General features: G+C 29.8%; 1 protein-coding gene across 10 annotated transcripts in view; it reads left to right on the top strand.

The window, feature by feature from the left end:
- The window catches only part of PMCA (plasma membrane calcium-transporting ATPase 3), a 141,701-nt gene that overhangs the window by 41,790 nt on the left and 73,326 nt on the right, over window positions 1–26,585 (top strand). For all 10 annotated transcript variants that reach the window (XM_065514656.1, XM_065514655.1, XM_065514653.1 and 7 more), the window contains 9 exons: window positions 5,224–5,594; window positions 6,020–6,262; window positions 6,336–6,577; window positions 6,647–7,091; window positions 9,763–9,850; window positions 10,551–10,864; window positions 10,941–11,139; window positions 11,208–11,419; window positions 11,647–11,798. In XM_065514656.1, the coding sequence (XP_065370728.1) occupies window positions 5,224–5,594; window positions 6,020–6,262; window positions 6,336–6,577; window positions 6,647–7,091; window positions 9,763–9,850; window positions 10,551–10,864; window positions 10,941–11,139; window positions 11,208–11,419; window positions 11,647–11,798 (2,266 nt within the window). The remainder of the gene's footprint in view (window positions 1–5,223; window positions 5,595–6,019; window positions 6,263–6,335; window positions 6,578–6,646; window positions 7,092–9,762; window positions 9,851–10,550; window positions 10,865–10,940; window positions 11,140–11,207; window positions 11,420–11,646; window positions 11,799–26,585) is intronic.

The following is a 26,585-nucleotide window of genomic DNA, read 5'->3' as shown; positions in this document are numbered from 1 at the left end:
CAAGTGTTTAAATATTATTTAATTCGAACTTAACTTGAACTTAAGTAGTTATTTTGATAGGCAAAACTTTTTGTTTTAAACACTCCGTATATTGTAGTTTCAAGCACTTTGTTTTTAAAAATTTTAACTCGGTGTTTAAATTAATAACATATATATTTCAACTTCTCAAATAATAGGGAAAAATATTATATTTGAATGAAGAAGTTATAAATAAATAATAGAGTTGAGTTAAAACAAGATAAATAACGCTATATCGTTATTTATCTTGAATTATGCGATAAAATGGTCTAGAATTAGCTGACAATTATTTTAAATTTTATTTGCAATAATATCGCAATTCAGTAAAAATTTCACGAAGGAAAGGTTAAAAATGTTTGTCTATTAAATATATAAAAATAAATGCATTGTTCCTTTAGTTAGCTTTCAAAATTTGCAATACAAAAAGTAAACAAAATATTGGAAAATAGTAAAATTAAAAATTATCGAATCATATATATAATAGGGTGGCCCTTATATTGTGCTTTTTTGATTTTCGGTGCTCCCAAAATGAAAATGAAAATTTTCTCCGTCATCTGAAAACCAAAAACTGCAACTAAATCGGATAACGTTTATAGGTTGCTCATTTTATTTGAAGTTTCGAGTTCTGGGTCAAAGTAGTAACATCTATTTAAAAAAAAAAATTAAATATTAAAAAATCAAATTAAAAAAAATTTTTAAATAAAAATTTAAAAGAGATGAAATTTGTTTGTTAAGAAATATATCGATTATGTATAACATCTTAAATATCTTCAATAATAACTGCGATGATATATGGGCATAATTTAAAGTGATTTTATTTGGCATTTACAATAAATATGATATGCTAAATATGAAAGTTATATTATGTCAAAGTTTATTTTGACTATGAGGTTTAAAGTTTTTAAATTTAGGGTACTCAAAACTGTATATATCACAATTATGAGTGTAAAAAAATAGTATTAATGGGTTCAAAAAAGCCTTAATGACTCCTCCATATGAGTTTTGTTTTATTTAAAATCTTGGAAATCCTTTATTATTTAATGAAAATCAAGAAAAACATTAAAAATTTAACATAGCAGAATTTTCGTACATCTTTTAGCTTTTTCTAAAAGCCTTTTTATCATTATAATTTGGTCACACAGCACACCAAACAAGAAATCTTCTTGTTTTTTAACTGTTATATGTTATATAGATATGTGTAAAATTAAGTTAAACTAATTTATTTTGTAAAAATTTAATGGATGCGAACGAACGTTTTGCAAAATGAGCCCATAAATTGCTTGCTCATATCTTAAACAAATATATACTTATGCATATTTATAGTAGGTATATTATTTAAATGCTGTGCGAAAAATGCACGACATTTTATTTAATATTTATTTTTAAACTTATTTTCATATGAAATGGGTTTCTATCTATATATTGTTATTCTATTTATTTTTAACGATAGTGTAAACAAAAATATAATGGTGTTGTTATAATTAGAACACTGTGCTTCAATCGGAAACTTTTCTTTTTTCGAAGGAATAAACAAATATACTATTTAACATACATAATATTTCAAGGTATACGAGATATTTTGACTTGAGATTCGAAGTTAAAACAAGAATGAGTGCTATAGACGGCTGTGACAAAACGTATATATTATTCAGCATATCATACTAAAAGAAAATTTTCAAAACTTTTTGGATAACATTAAAAAAATCAAATCAAATTAAATTAAATTTCTTTGACCTAGTCTGGGTTTAAATTATATACAAACTATCAACTCAGATTAAATGCTCGTGTACTGAAATAACGCTATTCTAAAGTTACAACTTCAAAAAAATCAAAATTACGTGGTTTTGAAATTGATTTTATAATTATTTCCTTTATTCATAATATACAGTGGTTGACAAAACATTGGAAACTTTTCCAAATATTCCATATGTAGCCCAAAATTTAAAATATTTTTTTAAAATAAAATTTTTTTTTTAGTTTTTTATTTATATAAATTAACTGAAAAACAAACAACACAATTAATGAAAAAAGGGAACAAAATTATAAATATTCACTATTTCGCTACTGACAAAACAATGGAAACTTTTAAACTTCTGCAAGAAAGAAGTGTAAAACGAAAATAATATTTAAAAGAACGATGTAAAAAACATCCTTTACAGTTATTTTATATTATTTTTAAATTCTGGTAATTTTTCACAATTTCTTTTTCTAAGTTTTTCGCATAACTGCTTTTTTCAAAGTTAACGAAAATGGCTAAAACAAAAAACTATCTGTGACAAATATTCAATAAATAAAGTTTCAAAAATTATAAAGAAATTTCGTGAGACCGGTTCTGTAAAAACTCAACATTTAGGTGGAAGACCTCGTAAGACTACTCCTAGACAAGATAATTTAACAGCGAGAGAGTTCAAGAAATTCCCAAAAATAACTCCTGTGAAAAAAACACTCATTGCTAAAAAGAACCGTTCTGCTCGTCTACAATTTGCCAGGGGATAATTTAAACTGGTCGATACAGAAATGGAATACTGTCGTCTTTTCCGACGAATACAAATACAATTTAAGAGGTTGTGATGGGAGAACATTTGTAAGACGACCAAAGGGAAAAAGATTAGATCCAAAGTGCACAAATAAGACTCTAAAGTTTGGCGGTGGTAATATTATGGTATGGGGATGTCTTTCAGGGCAAGGTATGGGCCCAATTCATATTATAAAAGATACCATGACAGGTATAGGATACAGAACCATATTAAACGATGTTATGTATCCAAACGCTGAGGAAAATATGCCCCTAGTTTGGAGATTCCAACACGACAACGACCCGAAACACACCTCTAGGGTTGTAACCGAGTGGTTACAATCCAACGAGGTACGTGTTTTGAAGTGGCCTGCCCAATCGCCAGATCTCAATCCCATAGAAAATCTATGGGAAATTGTAGATCGTAAAATAAGGACCCAAAATTACACCAGGAAGGAAGATTTATCGGAGGCGGTTATAAGGGAATGGCAAAACATTTCAAAGGAGACTATTGACTCTTTAATTGGTTCAATGCATCGTCGATGTGTAGCAGTTATAAAAAAATAAGGGATACCCAACAAAATATTGAGTTATTGCAAAGTTTAGACCATATTTGTTAAAATAATACCTAAGTTTCTATTGTTTTGTCAATGCCGTAATAAAGAGATCTTTTAATTTTGTTTTCTCATTTTTAGAATTTAATTAATTATGTCCTTTGTTTTTTGTTAAATTAAGTTAATAAAAGTATACAAATAAAATACTACAAAAATGCCACTAATGAAATATTTGGACAAGTTTCCATTGTTTTGTCAACCACTTTATATAAACATATAATAATATGTTTTACCTTTCAAATAGAAGGGACGTTTTGAAAATCGGTTGAAAACTGCCTGTGTTATGGTCGTTTAAGTTTCAAAGAACGCACTTTTTGCAACAAATTTTCATTTAAGTAAGTTTACTACTTCTTATTTTAGTATAAAAGTATATATATGTCGCTTTCCAAAACGTGTTAGTAAATAAAATTCTATTAAAAATTAATGAGTTATGCATATTTTTGTGATAATATGTTTTTTGACTAACAGTATTTTCCTTTAGTTGGGGAACATCCTCGCTTTAAACTACCTTAACTCAGCCAACCGATTTTTACAAATATTTTATTGTTTAAAAGGTAAAACGAAAGAAAATTAATTTAAAAATAATATAGTTGTGATGTTTAGATGTTGTAACTTTAATCGACGTTGGTCGAGAAAAACTATAAATATTTCCGTACTTTATGAACTCGAACAAAACATAATTGCTACATGAGTAGACCTGCACTGTATTATTAAATACTTAAACTCGACTATCAGGCCTGTCACACATTTCGTTCGGAATGGTTTTTTCCGTAGTTATTATGGATTTTATTTTAGCTATTTCAGATGCCATTTGATTTCGTGTTGACTTATTAATTTGATTACGTTTTATATATTTAAAGAAAATTAAATTTTTAGGTAAAGAAATTTATAAAACATTTGAAAAAAAAACAACGAAATCAGAAAACTGAAAATGGCTACATTCTGAAAAAGAAATTGTTTTACTTTTTCAGAAAAACCAAAATATGTATTCCACTATCGATCGGAATGAAATTCTGTGACAGGGAGTATATCACTTCCATAGCCATGCTCAGTTGTATTAAAATCCAACTATTAAGAAAAAAATAAAATAACAGCGCGACAAAAACAAATTCTGCTGCACAACATTTTGCATGCAATTTGGTACATGTTTTGAATTGACCGGTTAACCGGAGAAGATTGCACCACATATTTTAGCAAAACTCGAAAAATATTTGTCCTAATTGGTTAGAAAAATAACAAAGTCTGATAAAATTACCTCTAAGCTATATCAACATTATTTTGTTTGCTGCTCAATAGTTTGGCAAATATGCAGTAAGTTTTGAGGAAAAAATTGTCATGCTAAATTTAAAAATGTTTGTTATTTAAAAATTCATAATAAATCGAAAACTACCATTTACATACCGTCCACCAATAAGACCCTAACCTGCTCTTCATGCTCCATTATCATGGCTTGAACCTCCGACTTCAATCCGCATCATCCCCCACGGATTCCCTCTACTCCTACCACATCCTTTCCAATTAATCCTTTACCTTTGATCTTGTTCGCACGAATATGCTCGTAATGACGAACCATCTCACACAGAGCCGCATGCGTGGACTAGACAACTACCACTTTGGCCTTAAAATAAAAATATAAAAAAATGTTTTCACTAATTTTAATTAGAGTTTGATAATAATTTTAAGCAATTTTTTTTAACCAAATCTGACAAATCACAAACTCTTTCATTTCGTGGTTTATACCAATAACCGGCGTCAATTCAATAAAACTTCATTAACATACACATGTATCCAAATTGACTAATAATTCCTGCACCCTGTGTAATTTATCGGGGCCTCCTACTGACTTTAAACTTGCAAATATTTTTGCTTATATTTTGAGGAAAATCTAGCTAGACATTAATCTTTAGTTTAACGTAAAATCATCAATTAAGGCCGAGAAAAAAGCCTTTGAAGCCAGCAGTCACGAATTAACATTATAAACATTTTCGAATAGCACAGTGTCAATCAATTACAATAATGAAATGTATCTTTATTTTTTATATATTTGATGACATCTTAATACATTTTATACACTAGGCGACGACGAAAGAGCACCTGGTAAAGTAGTTAGTCAAAAGGCTGATTCCGATGGTAATCACATTCAGCAGCAGAAGTCTGCCCCAGCTCCCGAGTCCGGCCACAAAAAAGAGAAATCTGTTCTACAAGCAAAACTTACAAAGCTGGCCATACAAATTGGTTACGCTGGATCAACAATTGCCGTACTAACTGTCATCATATTGGTTATACAATTCTGTATTAAAACTTTTGTCATTGAGGAGAGGCCTTGGAAAAATACGTATGCCAATAATTTGGTAAAGCATTTAATTATCGGTGTTACTGTTTTGGTTGTAGCTGTACCAGAGGGTCTACCGTTGGCAGTTACACTTTCATTAGCCTATTCCGTTAAGGTAACTTGAAACAATTTTTTTTCTTTTTGTACTTTTTGTTTCGATTTTCGATAACTGCGTCAGGGATTAGTATCATATTTGATATAAAACTGAAAAGTGGGAAATGTAAGTCAATTCGGATTTGAATCAAATGTGTCTTTACTGCGCCATAATACGTAAATGCAGAAACTGCAAAAAGACAATTTTCCCTGTTGTAAACGCATTTCCAAACATCATACTCTTATATCAAGTACCACAAACGCACTCCTCGAAATTAGCAAATGTACATACATTCCCCGTATACAGATCTGTTGGACAATTACAAAATATAACAAAACTTAAAATTTCAACATTTGTATTTTTTTTATATGTAATTTGTACCGTATGGTCCAGATTACGGCGGTGTGATGTATAATCTAATATTTCCATTTCCCATGCCCATCTAGAAAATGATGAAAGATAACAATTTGGTGCGTCATTTGGATGCTTGCGAGACTATGGGCAATGCCACTGCCATTTGTTCAGATAAGACTGGAACATTAACCACAAATCGAATGACTGTTGTGCAATCGTACATTTGTGAAAAGTTATGCAAAGTTTTACCCACTCTAAATGATATACCACAACATGTGGGCAACCTTATAACCCAAGGAATTTCAGTAAATTCAGCATATACTTCAAATATTTTGGTAAGTTGTTAATAAATATATATGTAACAATAAGAATTTAAAATAATTTTTTGTTTAATTATTACAAATTTAGCCTGGATCAGAACCGGGAGATTTGCCTATGCAGGTTGGCAACAAAACAGAGTGTGCTCTATTAGGCTTTGTGCAGGCATTAGGTGTTAAATATCAATCTATAAGAGATGAAATTACTGAAGATAAATTTACCCGCGTCTATACATTCAATTCGGTGCGCAAGAGCATGGGTACCGTTGTACCTAGAGCAAATGGTGGATATCGATTATATAGCAAAGGTGCATCGGAAATTATTTTAAAGAAGTAAGTTTTTTATAAGTTTAAACCATTAAGACAAATACAAATAACTGCAACCATCATATTCCATAATAGGTGTTCGTTTATTTATGGTCATGATGGTGTTTTGGAGAAATTTACACGTGATATGCAAGAACGTTTAATTCGGGAAGTTATCGAACCCATGGCATGTGATGGTTTACGTACCATTAGCATTGCCTATCGTGATTTTGTGCCTGGAAAAGCCGCCATTAATGAGGTCCACATAGACAATGAGCCGAATTGGGATGACGAGGAAAATATGATGACAAACTTGACGTGCCTGTGTGTTGTAGGTATTGAAGATCCCGTGCGACCCGAAGTCCCCGATGCTATTCGTAAGTGTCAACGTGCTGGTATTACTGTACGTATGGTTACCGGTGACAATATCAATACAGCACGTTCGATTGCAAGCAAATGTGGCATTTTGAAACCAAATGAAGATTTCTTAATCCTAGAAGGCAAAGAATTTAATAGACGCATTCGTGATAGTAATGGAGATGTAAGTATTGAAGTTTGTTTTCTTAATAAATATTGTTCAACTCGATAAATTGTGTATCATACAATTGAAAAGTATTGAACAAAAAATTAAAAAACCAAACACACTGCTGTTGTTGGTTTTTAGTTTCAGAATTTCATAACTGGTTATTAATATAAGAGAACATAAGCCAGAATGAATCAGCTAACTACATTTCATAGTTTTTTTGAAGCTATCAATATATTGGTTGTATGAATTAAAAAATGCGGGATTTACAATAGGTGGCGTATCTTTTGAACGAGGTTTTTGTTTTAATTTATTCTCACTAAGTTAATGTTCAATACTGTAAACAATAAAGTTTTTTATACCCTACACCATCATAATGGGTTAGTACTGATGCACAAAGTATACAGAGGTGACACGGCAAAAAAATATATTTGTCTCTTTTGCTCGAAACTATTTCAACTGGTTTGAGATCGAAACAATTTCAACTGTTAAATATCGTTCTTTTATATTTTTCAACATTCACTGGTAACAACAATTACTGCCTAATTTTAGGCGCATAACTTTATTTATCTCCAACACAGTGCACTATAGGTAATTTCACTCATTTTTGTGGCCAAAACTATAAGGAATCACTGAACAAGGATGAAAATCTTTATACGGGGGTTTTTAGGGTTGCTGATTTCAAATCTGATGTAAAATTTTTCAAATTCAATATGGCGGCGTAAAATTTAAAATGTCTTCTGATTTACATGAAAATTAGTATATGGGGGTTTTCAGGGTTGCTGATTTCAAATCTGATGTAAAATTTTTCATCCAACCAAACTTCCTCAAGTTCGCTATTTTGCAAGCGGAGGCTGCCTACGAAAAATGATATTTCTCAAAAAGTGCAACATGAAATTGACAAATTAAACTCAAAATTCTTCTTTAACACGTTTCTGTTTGTTTAAACCCGGCCAACTTTTTAAAAGCTTATCCAAAATTAATTTTTCAGAAAAAATTATAAAATTGAAGGTAATGTCAGAAGTATGAGTTTTTTCGCCAAAAACATTCCGTTATTTGCTTTAATGTATTCTTTATCAAATAAAAACAACAAAAAAGGAATTCCTAAAAGTGCTAAACATGACTTTTTGCCTCAAAAATGGGTAAAATTATACATATAAAATTTTGTTGCATTTGCTTAATTCTGTTATTTTCCTATGTTTTTTTAACAGACGTTTTTAAATCAGCAAATATGTATTAGTTTTTAGTTAACATAAGAACAGATTTAAGGATGAAAATAATACATAATGTATTCTTCTTAACATAATTGTTATTTTATTTAACATAGACAAAACGTGATCACGGTCACTGTTCAAAAGAACAGTGATTTATAAATCACGTTCACTGAGAACGACGATCTGAAAAAATCACGGGATCGCACACACATTACAGCAGCAACTAGCAACCCATTTTGTTTTTTTTTTCAGCAGCCAAACGAATCAGCAGCACCATGTTTCAGCTTTCAACTCTACAGAACTGATTACACGACTTCAGCAGCAAAAAAATTTCTGTGTGTGCAGCTTACGCATTGTCAGTTTTAAGTTTTGTTTTTCGTACTATGCAGCGTAACAAAAACTGCTAGATCGACTAGATAGTTTGACTGGTTGGTTAGAATGTATTTTTGTTAGAATGTATTTTGATGGTCTTACTACTCTCTGAAGGAAATGTTACGAATGCCTATGAAATATAGGTAATTTTACTTTCAAGTCAAATTAGCTTAATTAAATGTGTTGTTGTATACACTTTATGATGCTAGGTAGAATCGTATGATTTTTTGTGTTTACATATCACAGAGGAAATTTAAATGTTTTTATTGTTAATAGAAATAAATAGGAAATTCTTATATTTTATCTTAATTAAGAATACTTCTTATTAAAAAATAAATTTAATAAAATTATTAATTAATAAATTGTAATAAAAAATTATTTATATTTTTTTTATTATATTTTATATTGACCAATGATCACTTGCTTTATGATTTTTGGAATAAATTTCCGAATTTTTTAATTTATTTTCTTTACTTGGGGGTTACACCTTCAAGTTTTGCCTTTCAAGTTTTATTACACTCACACTTTTTTACAAATACACTCATACTTTTTAAATTTGAAACGAACTCTCATTCAAGTTGGAGTTTAAATTTTCATTCAAGAAAACAGCTGATTACATTTTTTTGCACAATTTGTACTAACATTGTTTTCAAGTTGCGTGCAGCCTACGTCTCAGCTTTCAGTTTTCGTAAAATTGGACAAAGAGTATATGTAAAAGACTATCACGAAAAACCTGATCGTGTGGCTGCAGGGTAAGAAACCATCTCTTGAAAATTTCGAATCGAATAAAAAAAAATCAGCCGAATCGCTCCAGCAGTTCTCACGTGATGCCATTACATACATGGACCATTTCATTTGTATATATATAGATTTATGGCGCCCAGTTTGGGAATTAAAAAAATCGGTAATTTTGTAAAGGGATAGTCGAACAATGAAGCGAGGGGTCACCAGGGTATATGCAAAATTGAATATCTCTGTAGAGAAATTAATTAATTATTTTGAAATTTCCTTAAGTTACGTTACTTTTTGATGTTAATAAATTGTTATTAAACTTATCATGTTTTTTAATTCCTCCTGTTCATATATAATTCTTTTTTTTATAGATTCAACAACATTTAATTGATAAAGTTTGGCCCAAATTGCGCGTATTAGCTCGATCATCTCCCACTGATAAATACACCCTAGTCAAAGGTAGGTATATACATTTCTATGTATATTTCATTAATAATAATTTGCATAATTATAAATACTTCGTAATATGGTATTGGTAGAAAATATGGATAATATAAACTGAGAGCCCTTGGCCGATTGAATTCGGGTCATTCTAATGCGTAGAACCGGCTGTCGTGAGAATGTAACTCGTATCATTAAAAATATCCAATGCTGTTTAACAATAAAATGTGCTTGTTTAGTTTTTAAATACCGTTGTATCTTGTACGAGTGCAGGTGCAAGTCCGGTCGACAAGCTGAATTCTGAGAAATTCCGTGTTCTTGTACACGGCGAGGAATCGTCAGCGTCGGGTTTTCCATAACACTATCACGGATAGTGGCGATGTTCTCGCCAGATCTGTCTTTATTGTTTGTTTACCGCACAGGTCGTCACCAAACTTACTGTGGAAGAATTTTCATTTCCAAAAAATAAATACGTGGAAATAAATTTATAATAAATAAAAACTCTCGGTTAATCAAAAAACATATTAATAGCTGTTAATCCAAAAATTAAACTATTTCAATAAAATAGATCACTTTCAGCGAAAAATCAGACTAGAAGTTTAAAAAATGAGACTTTACTATTTAAAACGTACTGTGCGCTGTCGTCATACTCCATATTTTTTGCCGATACATAATATATTTTTATTATATTATCAAATATATGTGTAATATTTTCTAGGTATCATCGATAGTGCGGTTAGTGAGAATCGTGAAGTTGTTGCTGTAACTGGTGATGGCACCAATGATGGTCCAGCCTTAAAGAAAGCTGATGTTGGTTTTGCTATGGGTATTGCTGGCACTGATGTGGCTAAAGAAGCTTCCGATATTATTTTAACTGATGACAACTTTAGTAGCATTGTTAAAGCTGTTATGTGGGGTCGTAACGTATACGATTCGATTGCCAAATTTTTACAATTCCAACTTACAGTGAATGTAGTTGCTGTGATTGTGGCTTTCATTGGTGCTTGTGCAGTCCAAGATTCTCCACTTAAGGTAATTAATGCTGGCACAAGTGAAACAATATAAGTTCTACACGTTTTAACATTTCTTTATTATTTCTTTCCTACAGGCAGTACAAATGTTATGGGTTAATTTAATTATGGACACACTGGCATCTTTGGCCTTGGCCACCGAATTACCGACACCAGATTTGTTGTTGCGCAAACCTTACGGTAGAACAAAACCTTTGATTTCACGTACTATGATGAAAAATATTTTGGGACAAGCTTTGTATCAATTAGTAATCATTTTTGGTCTCTTGTTTGTCGGTAGGTTACCATAAATTACAATTATTTTGCTATTATATATGACATTTAAAATTTTTATTATTTGTCAGGTGATCTTATACTTGATATTGAATCTGGACGTGGACAAGAACTTAATGCTGGACCTACACAACATTTCACAATTATTTTTAATACATTTGTTATGATGACTTTGTTTAATGAGATCAACGCCCGCAAAATTCATGGCCAGAGAAATGTTTTAGAAGGACTGTTTACGAATCCAATCTTTTATACAATTTGGATATTTACCATGATCTCTCAAGTATGTATAATCTATCTATTTATATTAATAAAAGTGTATGTGTTTCTTCCGTGTAATCAATAAACTTGCATACTAACTGTATTAAATTACACATTTTAAATTTTAGTCCATAAACCGCTCATAGACTAGTTTATTATATAATGTGATATTTTGGCACTCACCATATTATATAATACCTATATATGTTATGCTTACAATTTTATTAACATATTAATTTTATTATTTAGGTCGTTATTGTACAATACGGAAAGATGGCATTCTCAACAAAAGCTTTGTCACTCGACCAATGGCTGTGGTGTATTTTCTTTGGTCTTGGCACACTAGTTTGGGGACAACTAATTACTTCTGTACCTACACGAAAATTACCTAAAATCCTATCGTGAGTAATCATTGAAACACATTTTAAATCTTTATATAAACGATACAACACAGTATTAATATAATAGTATTAAAATATAAATAATTATATAGAGTTGCATTAATTAAATTAGATGAAAGTGAAATGCAATTGATATTTTGTGTTTATGTTGAACAGCCATAAAATATCAATAACAATTGTAAAAGGAGAATATTAAATTTTTTATCTATTGTTGACTTAAAACCAATAAATTGGTACAATTATTATAATGGACAACACAGCATCTGTTAATAGAGTTTTCAGCCTATAAATTACTTTTACTCAATTTACTTTGGTTATATACATTTAAGGATGTTGCACTCAGACAAATCATTCTCGAGTTATGAACACCAGAGTCAATTACAAAGAAACTCAATTTATATGCAGATAACTCTATTATGTCATTTATCAAGCTTAACTGCAAAAAGTGAAGCTCAAAAAAAAAAAAAAAATTTTGTCGACCTGTGGCATAAAACACCTTAATAGTCAATTTTCCAAAAAAAAATATATGTTTAACACATTTTGCATTTGCCTAATTTATTTTTACTTTTTATTTTGTGTAACTGGTTGTATTTGCAGCCGTAAGTCATAAGCTTTTAACAAATTCAAACAGTATTAGCCTTACTAGGCCACTTTTATTATTTTAATAAAACAACCGTTTATTTAATATGTTAAGATATATTTAATTTTTGTTAACTAATGAATTTAAGTGGAATGGAAATGCCATTAATCGAAGTTCTAAGAATTTTTGTTTTTTTAACATACTCTGTAGTAAATATAAATAATTTAGTATGCAATATTATTGATTGATTGATTGATTGAAAGCAAAATAAAAATATGTATATAACATAAGTTTAACAATATTAACAACACATGTTATTAAAAAAAAAACCAAAACCAACAAAATATATACTTGTATACAACAACATTTTTTAGAGCAACATAGTTGCATTTTTTTATTACAAAAACGTATCAATACTTGATATCTGTGGGTATGTACTATATGCCAATTGAATGTTTGTGTATTTGTTTTCTATTTCTCTCTCTTCTCTCTCTTAACTACAAACACACATACTCATTTAACACAGTTTTCGTCCTTCGCCCACATACCACCACTAGTTCGAAACTGTTTGACAAAATTAAACTGCTACCGTATTAAGACAGATTATTAGGCTGGCCCGAATCTTATATGCCCTTCACCTTATATAATTTAAAAGAAAATTGTATTTGTTATTTAAATTGTAGTATGTGTTTGGAAATTATAGATTTATTTCCATTTTTTGGAAATGCTCCTCATTGCAACGACGTTGTGTTGATTATCTTTTTCTGCCTGTTTAGTTAAATAGTTTACCATTTTCATTTACCATTAACATTTTCAAAATTGACATAGAGGAAACAAAAACAAATCATTTCTAAATGACACTAAAAAGTTAAGAATACGTTTCCAAGATGGGTTAGAAATTGCATAATGAATAAGCAGTTTGTGTGGGTGTGTGTGGTTGTCAACTATATTTGTGTTGATTTTTATTAATATTTCTATCTAACAGCACTAATATTTATATGTCCGATGTAATAGTTTTGTTTGAATTCCTTTTTTTATGTAAAAATATTTGTTTATTTGCCCAATTCACAATTGATGTCGTAGCGTTGTAGCATTGTATATCGTAAATATTTTTCAAACAAATTTTTCGAAACAAAAACAAAACATTAATAAAAAAATTACGACATACAACTATACAACACTACGACACCAATTGTGAATTGGGCAATTGTTTATTAAACTATTTTGTATACAAAATATTTTTTATTTGAAATATTTTCCCTCAAATACTAATAAATACATTCCTTTTAATTACATAAGTTTTGAATGTGGTTAGTATATCGACGCCTCCAAACCATAATATACCAAATAAATGTCTAAAATGTGAGTTTTTCAGTAGAATCTCTTAAAGTTTACATTCGATATATTTATGTCCTACACCACCATAGTGTGGAGGGTATATTGGGTAAGTGCTGATGTTTGTAACGTGCAATAATATTGTCCCAACACCTTAAAGTATACCAGTCAGCTCAGGATCCCTTTCTGAGTCGATTAAGAGATGTCCGTCCATGTAAAACTTATAATCAAACTACAGGTCGCAATTTGCAAATCCCCATACAACTAGCCTATCTCAGAAATATCTTATTTATATAGACGAAATTCAGCACAAATAAGTTTTATGAAATGGAAATATACTCATGTACATTGACGAGAAATTTGGATAGATTAAGGAAGTGCTTTAACAGTTTAGTCCGTTACATTTTTGGTCTTCACGTTAGGGAAGGTGTATCGCAATATCGAAGGGACGTATTGGAATGTGAATTTGAACAGTACATTGACTTAAGAAGAATTCTATTTTTTTTAAGACTTTAAAAACTGGTAATCCAGCTTATTTAATCCGTAAATTTGAATTTGGTGCAACAAATAAAACACATGTTTTGACATGTCCTATATATTCATCATTGATAATGAGTCGATCGTTTTGTTTGAGAGTCACTAGATTGTGAAATACAATGATTCCTTACCAAGACCGGAGATTTTCACACTCCTTATTAACATTTAAAATTTTGAATACTTTGTATATTTATTTATAGGAAATTTTCATTAAATTTAATATTTTATCCCTTTTCGATAAATTTTCGATTTTTTAATTTTTTGTTTTGGAAAATACAACTCTGAAAGTATGGAGTACTATTTTTTGATTATTTTAGGAAATAGTATGTATTCAGTAATCAACACCTGGATACTCGAAACTTTTATGTCACTTTATTGGAGACACCTAAACAATTATTTTCGATTATGTTAACGGTTAGTTTGTGCTTATAATAATAGAGTATTTCATATTATTTTTCTTTATATTATATGCATATTAATATTAAATTTAACTATACAGTAGCCCAAGAAAGTCTACATACAGGAAAAATTATTATGTTACTTTAATTTAAAGCTGTTTTTTAGTTTTTTTTTTATGAGATATATAATAATAAATGTCTTATGTCGATTTTAGCAAAAAAAAATTCAAATAACTCCCAAAAGTTCACAGTTATTAAAGTTATTGATTCTGAGTAAAATAACGAAAAATTTTTTCTCGGTCACGCCTACTTTTGGGTGGGCGGGACTATTAAGTTTCATAATATTTTGAACATTAAAGCCAAAAAAACCCAAAAAAATGTTCGTTATTTGACTCAGAATCCAAAAATTTAATGACGGTGAAATTTTGGAAGTGATAGGAAATGTTGCTAAACCCGACTTAAGTGATGTTGTTTTAATTTTTTTTAGTGTGAATTTATTTTTTTAACAAATATATTTCACTACTTTTAACTTACAAATACAGCTTTCAACGAAAGAAATTTAATTTGAATTCCTGTATGTAGACTTTATTGGGCTACATAAATACAATATTGTATAGTACAATATTGTAGTATTGCTGATTGGGCCTTAATAGGCTTGCGGCATTTTTTGTTAAATAAATAAACAAATAAATAATATAAGTAGAACTCCGTCCGTAATTATTCATAGCTCCCATATAAGGCCCAGTATCAAAATGAAATAATCATCTGCTCGGTGTAGGATCTCATATGGTCGGGATTGACCTACTTAATATAATATCTTTATTGAAAACTTTATAAAATAATTAGTTTGAAATGTTTTGAAGGATTTACTTAAATAAAAAAACTACTAATATCACAGTATTAAGGAAAAGTAGTCCAAAAAACCTTGTAAAAACATAAATGTTATAAGCAGTGATCGAAAATAACTCGTCCATATACCAAAAAACCCAAATTGTGATTTATATTTTTGTGATAAAAATAAATCACTGAAAATAACAGTTAGAAAATGATTTTTATTTAAATGGTTTGGTATGACCTTTATTCGTTTTTGTTGTTTTTTAATGGTTTGGTGTGAGATAAACAATTCATTTGCTTTTGTTCTTATTTGTTGTTCTCTTTTATTTACATACAATAACATAATACTAATAATAATAATATTATTATTAGTAATTTTTGACAAATTATGGAAATAATATGATAAGTATGAAGTAATGAAGTCTGAGTAACGGTTTTTTTAAATTGTTATTAATCTTTTGATACATTTTATATATTTAACCCTCCGTTACTCGCAACTGATCTGGCTGACACAGGCAAACATTTTTTTATTGTAAATTTTAAGCTATTTTTTGATAAAATAATATTTGTACTGCAATTTTTTTTGTATCACTCTTTTAAATTCATTGCATTTAATATTGTTTTTATGTTTTCGAAATAAAAAGTGAGGAGATTATTTTTGAAACGCGCCTTTTTTTATTGATATCAATTTGATACATTGCGACTAGTCTCGATTGAAAATGATTGTGACTAACGGAGGGTTAAGCGTTGATTTGCATCAAATGCATTTTTGCGATTTATTTTTCATGTTTGCAAATAAAAGTCACAAGCTGACCTTTACGAAAAAAATAAATTATAAATCACTCATTCAGATTATATTATATCCCATGTAAGTAGAACATCTGGGATGTAGGTTCTGTATTACTTTCTGATTTTTATTTTGTATTATCTGAAATTTTCTAGTATTTAGTTTTAGCAGCTTTATGAAACGAGACTTGGCATACATAGGTCATAATTGGCCAAATACACATTTTGTAAATAAGTAAGTTTAGATCTTCTGTTCAGTAATATTCACAAATATTCACTTATCCGCTGCAAATAAAAGCACTATCGTCTGCATATAAAGCTACTTCACAATGCCTGTGAACAGTAATATCAGAAATAAAAAATGAAGTAAAGTGTAGGTGATAATACCGACAGACCCGCAGGAATTTGTCTACCACTAGATAGCTAGATATGTTATCGGTATATACAACAAATGATTGTTGATCTAAAAAACTCTTTATATTAGTTTGCAGTACGTAGGATAATTGAAGGTATTAAGTTTAAAAACTAGGCCATCGTGCTATATTGAATAGAAAGCCTTTTCGATGTCAATAAAAATAACTCCAGTACTCTTACGATTTCTTTTGTTACTTGCAATAAAATTAACAACTCTTTTTAGTGATGTACAGTAGAATGATTCTTACGAAATCCTAACTGATGATTTATTATTTTCTCAAATACCATTACCTGGCTTATAAATTGGTATTTCTTTAGCATTCTTAAAAAGCGTTGGAAAAAATCCTTTTAATAAACAAGAACTGACAAGTTTACTTAAAATTTCAAACAAGTAATCGGACATATAAGGATAATGGTATTTATGCCATCAAAACCTGGGGCTTTATTATTTTTCAATAAAAATATACACGATTTAACTTAAATAAATTGATAAGGTCCATTTTAGATTTGTCAAGAATTTTGTCGTTAAGATCATGAATGAATCTTGAGACATCAGTGTCCTTAGGTGAATAATGTTAAGTAATGGTGTGTAAATAGCAGGATTCTTAGTCAGATGAAAATAGAGCACGCTATTTTTTAAAATTTTCAATTTCACTTTTACGGAAGCAATGTTTAAAAAAATTTTAAATATAAATTTTGCAGTGTGAAATTATAAGACACATTTAGGCCCTAATTTTGTAAATCACTTGCGTTAAACGCTTCACCAACGCTGTTGTGAACGCGTAACAAAAAATATAAAATTTTATAAATCACTACGTCATTGCGTTTAATCAACGCCGAAATATTACGATGTCACTTCTATTGTCAAATCTCTACGTAGCCGTGGTTGCCATTATATAAGTTGATACTAAAATTTAAAATAAAAACATACAAAAAGATGTACTTATATCGTGTTGGCAATGCTGTAAGCCAAACAGCTGTATGGCGTTTATTTACTTTTGAATCCATAAAATATTTGTCCAAAGAAGACACAAAAATATAACAAAATAAATATTAAAAACATAAAAGTGAAGTTTTCTGCTGGGGTAGAAAACGATAATTGTGGAAGCTCAGTACCGAAATTCTGTAACAAAATTTTGTCGTTAAGTTATTAAAATTCATAAGTTAACAATACTTATGGTTAAGGGATACTCCGAATTGAATTATACGGATTATTTTCGTTAAAAATAGTCGGTAAATAACGACATTTGTCAGGTTAACAACAAATAAAATGTTCTAGTTAAGCCATAACCATAATTGTTAAGAAGTTAGTTTTGTAACATAAATATTTGAAATAAGCCGTTCTTTGAAAGTACGATTGGTCAACCTTTTTGTGTTCGTTAGATACAGACTGATTTGAGTTTTAAATATACAAATTAACTTGCCTTAATTATCAATTGCTTTTAAAAAATAGTATTCGAATTTTAAGAGCAACTTTTATATGGGGCATAATATCCTTATTTAACACATTTCTGGAGTGTATAATGTTTATCGTTTTAAGACCGTTTTCTTAGAAGGAAATTCATCCGAATTTTTTGACGGTCCTTATAACAACAAATATCTAAATTCTGAATCAATGATCACTTGTGGTGGCATAGACATATGGATTACACTGGGTTACTTTGATTTTTAGAAAAAAAACTCTTGTTCTTCTGTTTTCAGTAGGTTTCGCGAATATATGTATCTGGGGGAGCTGGTGTTTGATTTTTTAATATAAATGCGATTATTTATTCACACGACTACAATTTTATCTACCAACACAAAAATACAGTGAACATTTTAATAAATTAAAATGATTTTTTTAATTTTAAAAATAATGAAATTTATATTTTTAACTATATATAATATGTATTACCGAGAGAAATCGTTAACTTCAGATACTGAATATTAAATTCGTTAGAGCAACCGATATTTTTCGTTACTTAACGACATCAGTAGGAATATATAAAAACTTATAGAATTGCGGTACTGGGCAGACATTTGATGCTAGTCCAAACCTAAAGTAGTTACATAAGTATGTTTATTTCGGAAACAATTATATTTAAAAATGTTTAAATATTTGTTATTTTTTTAAGAATATTTGACCACTTTTTAAACTAACGCCAAGAAAATTGAAGCGTTAAATTTGACAGTCAAAGTGAAAAAAAAGTAAGCGTTGCGTTGTATAAAATATACAATTTCAAACAACTGCAATCACAATAACGTAAGAATCAGATGTTACAACGCGAGCAGTCACTTGCTTGAACGCAGTGATTTGCAAACTGTAATTTAATGCAACGCAAAGAAAATGGAGGCGTTGCGTTTTATAAAATTAGGGCCTTAAAAACCATTTCGTTTAACAAACAGAAACAATATGTCCTATTAATAATCATTATTTGACATGATCACATTCATTCCATACAACGCCATTTAGTTCACTGTAAAAATGTTGGTAACATTTTGAGCTTAGATTCTGGTCACAATAAGAATCCTCATAAAATTCTTATTTACATAATAGTTTATATTTTTGTTCCTTAGAAACTCTTATTTCCCGGATTTTTGATACAAAAAATGTTTATATTCTTTGTCCAATTTGTTACACTTCTCAATGAGTGCATAATTTCTTGCACTTCTCAATAAGTGCATCAACACTTTTTCCAGAAACTTGTGAAATCCATATATAAAAGGCGATCACCATTATCCTTTTGTTTTGGCCGCCATAGTTATCGGACCAAAAACTGAATTTAGTTATACCGCAATTTTCATGTTTTGTTGATATACATCAAAATAGACATGTGGCTACTTCTACAGTTCTTTTTTATACCCTTCACCTTCGAGAGAAGGGTATATATAAGTTTGTCATTCCGTTTGTAATTTCAACATTTTTCATTTCCGACCCTATACAGAATATATATTCAGGATCCTTATAGATAGCGGAGTCGATTAAGCCATGTTCGTCTGTCTGTTGATATCAACATTCGAAGCCCCCAAATAACTTACATACACGATTCATACATCAATATCTCAGGATATCTAATGATAGATATTTCAAAGACCTTTGCAACGACGTATATAAGACCATAGTAAGTTGGACATACATTGGGTCAAAATCAGGAAAAATATTTTTTAAACCTAATTTTTTTTTTTCACCAAATGTTTTTTTCCGCTAAATATTAAAAAAAAAAATATTTTAAAATTTTAAAAAAAAATATATACTTAAAAAATTAAAAAAACAATTTGAAAAAAAAATTTCCCAAAAAATTAAAAAAACAACTTTGGAAAAAAAGATTTTGTTTACCTAGGAATATTTAAAATTTTTAATTTGAAGTATAATTTGGTGAATGGTATATAAGATTCGGTTCAGCCGAATATAGCTATCTTACTTGTTTTTTTTGCAATTGAAAATTCTTTCGTCACCTTGCGCTGAAGTTATCACCTTTTACTACAAAAGAAAGTTACATGCTTGGTTCATCCAACATAAAACAAAATGCACGATTCGAGTTCGAAGACCTCATAAGCATGTAACTTTCTTTTGTAGTAAAAGTTGATGACTTCAGCGCAAGGTGATGAAAGAATTTTCTGAAAATCAAAGAATGTGGTAATAAGTAATCCATAGTTTCTTGTTTGTCAGTGACACACAAACGCACAACAGATCATGTTGCTCCATCTGTTTTCATGGGTGGTGTAAATATTAAGGAATCAGAAGCTCTTGATGTTCTAGGCATGAGTATTCAGTGCGATGTCCGCTGGACAAAACACATTTTTCGAGTGTCGAAAGAAGCATTCAAGTGCCTTGGTTTTCTAAAACGGTGTAAGAATTACTTCACTCCATCTGAACTTCTTACTATTTACACCACTTATATCCGACCTAAAATGGAATACAACTCTCATGTGTGGGCCGGTGCTTCGAAGTCTATTTTGGAGTTACTCGACCGCGTACAGGAGAGGGCGAAGGTGCTTATCGGTGACAGTAGGGTATCCAGCTCTATTGACTCACTGAAACATCGTCCAGCCCTCCCCACTATGGTGGTGTAGGGTATAAATAGTCAGCTGGCGTTACGCTGCCACCTGGTTAAATATGCCTTGATGTCTATATAAAAATTGTGTTACTTTCTTTGGAAAGGGGATAGATTGTAGAAGGAAAGGTGGTGAAAAGAGCAGAAAAGCTTTTTATTTGACAACTCTGCAATTGCGCGTTATGATTGTTATTAGTGCAGGTTGCCTCTTTATCTTCGGTTTTTAAAGATAGTCTTTTTCTTTCATAGAAGATTAGTGCTTATTCTGCGACGAATAATTTAATGGAATATATTCGGTTGAACTTCTGGGTAATAGCTCTAAAAGTGTAAGTGTAAGTGTATTAATTTTAATAACAACAATAATACATACCCAGTGAAACCGGTCGATATTCCAATTGGTATATCTAGATGTTACTCGTTGCCGGATCTCAAAATATTTTTGCCGACTGGAGCACATTGTGTCATCAGCTCTATGGTTAACATTCCATAAGTTTTTTTTCATGCAGTTATAGCACTTATAAATAAGTGCTAACCATCATTATTACCTTTATAAATTGAAAAGACTGCATAATCATGGCTTCCAGCGCTGGCTGAACACACTACGACACGATTAAAATTTTTGATTGAATGGAAAAAAATACACAGATCATCAGCACACAAGTTTTCCTTTGCAAACCGAGTCACTGGTGAAGATTTGAAACAGCAAAGGATCTAAGACACTGCCTTGTGGTACCCCAAACCTCACATTTTCCGTTGAACTAATCTTAGAATTTATTACAACATATTGTTTTCTATTAATAGATATGTAGCTTTTAAAATACACAAGCTCTCGTCCAGTTAATCCATAAAACGCCAGTCGAAGGCGTGGAATAATCCACCGATGACAATAGAGCTAGGGTTTTTATTCAGGGAATTTTATCGATTTTTCACTACACGATTCCCGGGAATTAAAAACTGACGAAACTGCAAAGAAAACTCCAACTTGTTTTCTATTTTTTTTTTAAAGAATTCAAAAATTATTTTTACAGTTTTTCGTTTATGTCTCGGCAATAATAGACGGCTTATTATTATTATTTATTTATTTGTGGTTTTTCGAATGAACATTTAAAAAAGCATATGGAAAACTGTACGATCTAGAAATAAAGATGAATAATCTACAATACCAAGATGGACCGGTGCGAATTATTTCAGAAAACACTAGTAGAACAAAGGCCCCTACTTTTGATGGCGGCACACCATTAGGTATTTTCAAGTATAGAATTGATTTCGGCCTTGAAAGGAAACACAGCAATAGTCCTTGGTAACAATGACAGCTTTAATTTTCGAGATGAACATAAATTTTATCTCTTAACTATTCAGTTAAATTTATTGAATTCATTCCTTTTACTAAAAGGCTTAAGAAATTTTTTTTCAATTCATTTTGAATATGATTTAATGCTAAATAAAACTGAATGAAAATTAAGCTTTTGAAGGAAATTAAATATGAAATTTTTTTCTATAATATTCATAGTTTACAGTATTATTATATATTTCGGGAATAGCCGGGTACCCGGGAATGTACCGATTCTCGGGAATCAAAAAAGGTCTGGAAATTAAAACCCTAAATACAGCCTTTGTCCAAACAATGCAAATATAATTAGTAACTTTAACAACAGCCTCTTCGGTACCACATCTCTTTCGGAAGCCATATTGGTTATCTGATAGATTCCCTCTTCTAAAAATGATGCCAATTGTTTAAAAACTGGTAAAAGCTGATAATTGATAAAAGAGCTATTGGGCGATAATTCTATGACGGACACCGCCTATGTATTAATGTGAAGCCGAAATTAAAAAAAAAAAATTACAAGTGTTACCAGTGAAGTATTTCGCACCATTCTAGCTTATCAAAATTCACAACTCGGTAATAAATAAAGGTACAGTCACGCATTTTGGTACAAGTAATATATGACTAACTTTACAACTTCTGTGAAAAATGGGCGGCATTGGACAACTGCCACGCCCACTTCCCATATAAAATATTTTTTTTTACATTATAACCATTAAACACATAATCATAGTCGGGGTTGCCTCTACACCGAGTGATTATAAACAGTTTTCTTTTGATATGAAACTTATTTGTATTGAATCTTATTTTCTTATTTTTGAGAATGGTGCTTATTTGGGAGCTATGACTAATTGTGGACCGATCGTCACAAAATTTGGTGGAATCATTTGCATATATATAAAACATATTTTGGTTTGGATATGTTAATAATTAAGATATTTATGAGAGCTTAACTATTTTCAGATAGGGCAGTTGTATGGGGGCTAGGAGAAATAATGGACCGATTCTATCCAAATTAATAGGCTTAGTTCTTGGGGCAATATAAAAGTTCGTGCCTAATTGTGTCGAATTATCTTTAAAATTGCGACCTGTAGTCAAAAATTTGTTGTCACGAAATAACCCATGAACAGTTTTTGGATCGGCAATTGTGGAGAGTCAAGTTGAGGCAGATTTTTTTGATTGATTCTGTAAGAAGACGATAGGGTTATCTAATGTAAATGATGCGACAACTTTTCCTTGCTTTCCTATATATTTATATATATACATATATATATTTTATGTCCAATTAAAAAATACAAAATTTCAAAATATGTTCAAAAAAGAGATATATTTTAAAACCTTCAAACTTTTTTTCTGCTCACGCGTTTTACAATTTATTATTTTTATTAATAAACAATGTATGAAACTACAAACTAGAAAAAATTTCATGAAGATATTGGATTTCTAAAAAAAATTACACACATTTAAAATTGAGCTACGCGCCTTTACATGTTTATTTCTTATAACAGTCTGCAATTACAGTGAAGTTTCAGGTGCTGTTACTTTATAATACTGTAAATTTCTTTACTTTAAAATGCAAAACAAACAAAAAATTGTATATTGATAAGCTAAATTGCTAAAACCTCACACTGTGCACTGGTTTTCATATTAAAAAATCTAATAAGGTGACAGCGTCACGGCAACAAATGCTAAAAGGAAAAAAACATGCTTTATGGTGAATGTGTTTCATGGGTTTCAACGTACGTGAGATGGTTTGTGCGGTTCAGAAGTGGTGATTTTGACATTGAAAACAAGATCGCCCAAGTCAGCCAAAAAATTTTGAAGACCAAGTATTGGATGCATTACTCCAAGCAGATTGTTGTCAAACTCAACAAGAGCTTGCACAATAATTGGGAGCTACTCAAGCAACAATTAAAAAACGTTTTCAAGCTGCAGTATTCATCCAAAAGCAGGCAAATTGGGTACCATACCAATTGAAGCCAAGAGACATTAAAAGACGATTTTGCATGACCGAAATGCTGAAAATTTAAAAAAAACACGCATTTTTAAATCATACAGCCCGCTATGTGTTTTTGGAACATGTGTTCCATTATAAAAATCCATATTTAAAACTTTAAGTATGTATATGATTTATTTAAAAGAAATAGGGTTTAAGGGTTCTCTTATGAAGAAATTACTTAGCAAAAACATTTTACACATCTTCACCCTGGCCCCAGTTATGACCAAGTAAGAATCTATCTATTCAATAAAATCGGTTCAGCCGATTTATAATTTACTCGTATTAGGTTTAATTTCAAAAAATTCGTTATTCGTTCGAATAATGAAACAAATTTTAAAAATTAGTCACTCACTCTAATAATAAACAAATTATAAACATTTATTCGATTAAAACAAAACTCTTTGGATTTTATTTTTTAAACTTGGTTGCGGTTGGTTAGGGAATTAAAAAAAAATAAATATCTGTAATTTCTAAACCTGCACCGCGATTTGAATAAAATGCATATCTATCAGGCCTGTCACACATTTTGTTCGGAATGGTTTTAATTCTGTAGTTACAATTCCGATCGATTTCGTTTTAGGTTCTTCAGATTCCGTGCAATTTATTAATTACAAAAATATTTAATAATTCTATATTTCTGATTTAAATTTGAAAGCGTTTTTTATATTAAAACAAAAGGGAAGCTTTTGGTATATAAATTGATTAAAAATTTTAGAAAAACCAATAATTACAAGGAAATATCAATTCCACTTTGAAAACTGAAAGTGGTTTCATTCCGAAAGAAATTTTCGTTTTACTTTTTCTGAAGAAGCAAAATACGGAAATAATTCCACTTTCGATCGGAATGGAATTCTGTGACAGGCCTGATAAAACAGATACAGATGAGTTTAAGTTTTAATGTTGGAGCTGTTTCGGTAATGGGTTTAGAGCCATTAAACAAGTTTTAGAGAATACAATTTTTATAGAATTAAACCAAAAATTCATAAAATATTAAACTGCTGTATTAGTGTTACCAAATGACCCAATTAGTCGTGTTTTTAGATATTGAATTCTGGAAATAGAGTATTACAAAACAGTTAATTTTTAACTAAGTAACATCATTTAATAAAGTTAAATAATTATTAAATGAAAAAAATAAGTACTAAATATATGTGTGTTGGAAGTATATACATATAAAAGTTCAACAAAATTATTAATTTCGAATAAGAAATCTTGTGTAACTTCGTGTACCAGTTATTTTTCAACCGATGTTAAATTTTAAAACTCCATTTCTGGTGATATTTGTATCGCTCAAAGATAACGGATCTTTAAAACATTTCTGCTGATGTTTTTGTAAAAGACCTTAAGGATTAATCGACTATGAAAGTGTTTTAAAAATATATGTCCTTCAATCGGTCCATATACTTACTGGTTGTCCATTACATATATAACTAATTTTGACGAAATTTTTGGCATACCACCACGTGATGGCCAATTAGGGTTGCCAGATTCAGATTTGCAAAAAGCTAGACAAATAAAAAAAACTGGACAATAAAAAAATTACAGAGAAAATGTTAATTTTGGTTTTGTGTAAATAATTTTTATTAAAATATAATTTTATCCATTGTAATCAACATACACACAGCCTCAAAATTGAGTAAACACCCCCGAATTTTTTGATGTTTTTAGGATCATGAAAATCATTATAGTCCGACTTAAATCTTTTTTTTTTCACAACCGAATCTATTATTCAACTCATTAAACTTTAAAATTTGAATCGATGAATAAATTTTAGGATTTTCATTATTTTAAAAAAATCAAATATTTTTAGGTGTATACTCACTTTTGAGGCTCACTGTATATATATATGTATTACACGGTGCTACAGTGAAAAAAAACTTGGAAAACGACAAAGCGTGGTTTATAGGTCTTGTTGAGTACATTACAAATTGTGTCAAAAAATTTCAGAACACTCCCAAATTCAGAAGTTATTCTAAAAAACCGTTTTAAGTGATGTTCGTCAACTTATCGACCAGTATCAGTCAGTTTTTGTCCGATTTTAATTTTTTTAACGGGTTTAAAATTGATTATGCTTTAAAATGTCATGCATTTTTTGATATATTTGTAATTTTGTAAAAATAAAAAAAAAATATTTTGTAAAACTAGATTCATCAACTTTTTTATTTTAAGTAGCTTTTCATTGCTTATTTTACTATTAAAATAGTAAAATTTAGTTCCTAACAAAACATGGTTTTATTCAACTTTTTATTAATACTTTTTTTAATAGAATATTTGTAGAGTTTTTAATTTAATTTTTAATTTTTTCGAACTTTTTCGAAAATGTTTTTAAACTTTTGCAAATTTAAACCGATTTTAACGAGTAATGTCTCGTTTTTTTTCTATATACAATTTTCATTAAAACATTGTACAAAAAAAAATAGGTTTTCATAGAAAATATATTTTATGTATACATTTGATGAAAGCTTAATTCTTTGCTTTTCTATGACTGTTTAAAATTTGTTGGTCTAAAAATGTTTTATTAAAGTTTTAATTGTAGTTTTTATATA

Source organism: Calliphora vicina, chromosome X (genome assembly GCF_958450345.1).
Source record: "Calliphora vicina chromosome X, idCalVici1.1, whole genome shotgun sequence".
In the NCBI taxonomy this organism is placed as follows: Eukaryota; Metazoa; Arthropoda; class Insecta; order Diptera; family Calliphoridae; genus Calliphora; species Calliphora vicina.
This window is presented reverse-complemented; position numbering and strand designations above follow the sequence as displayed.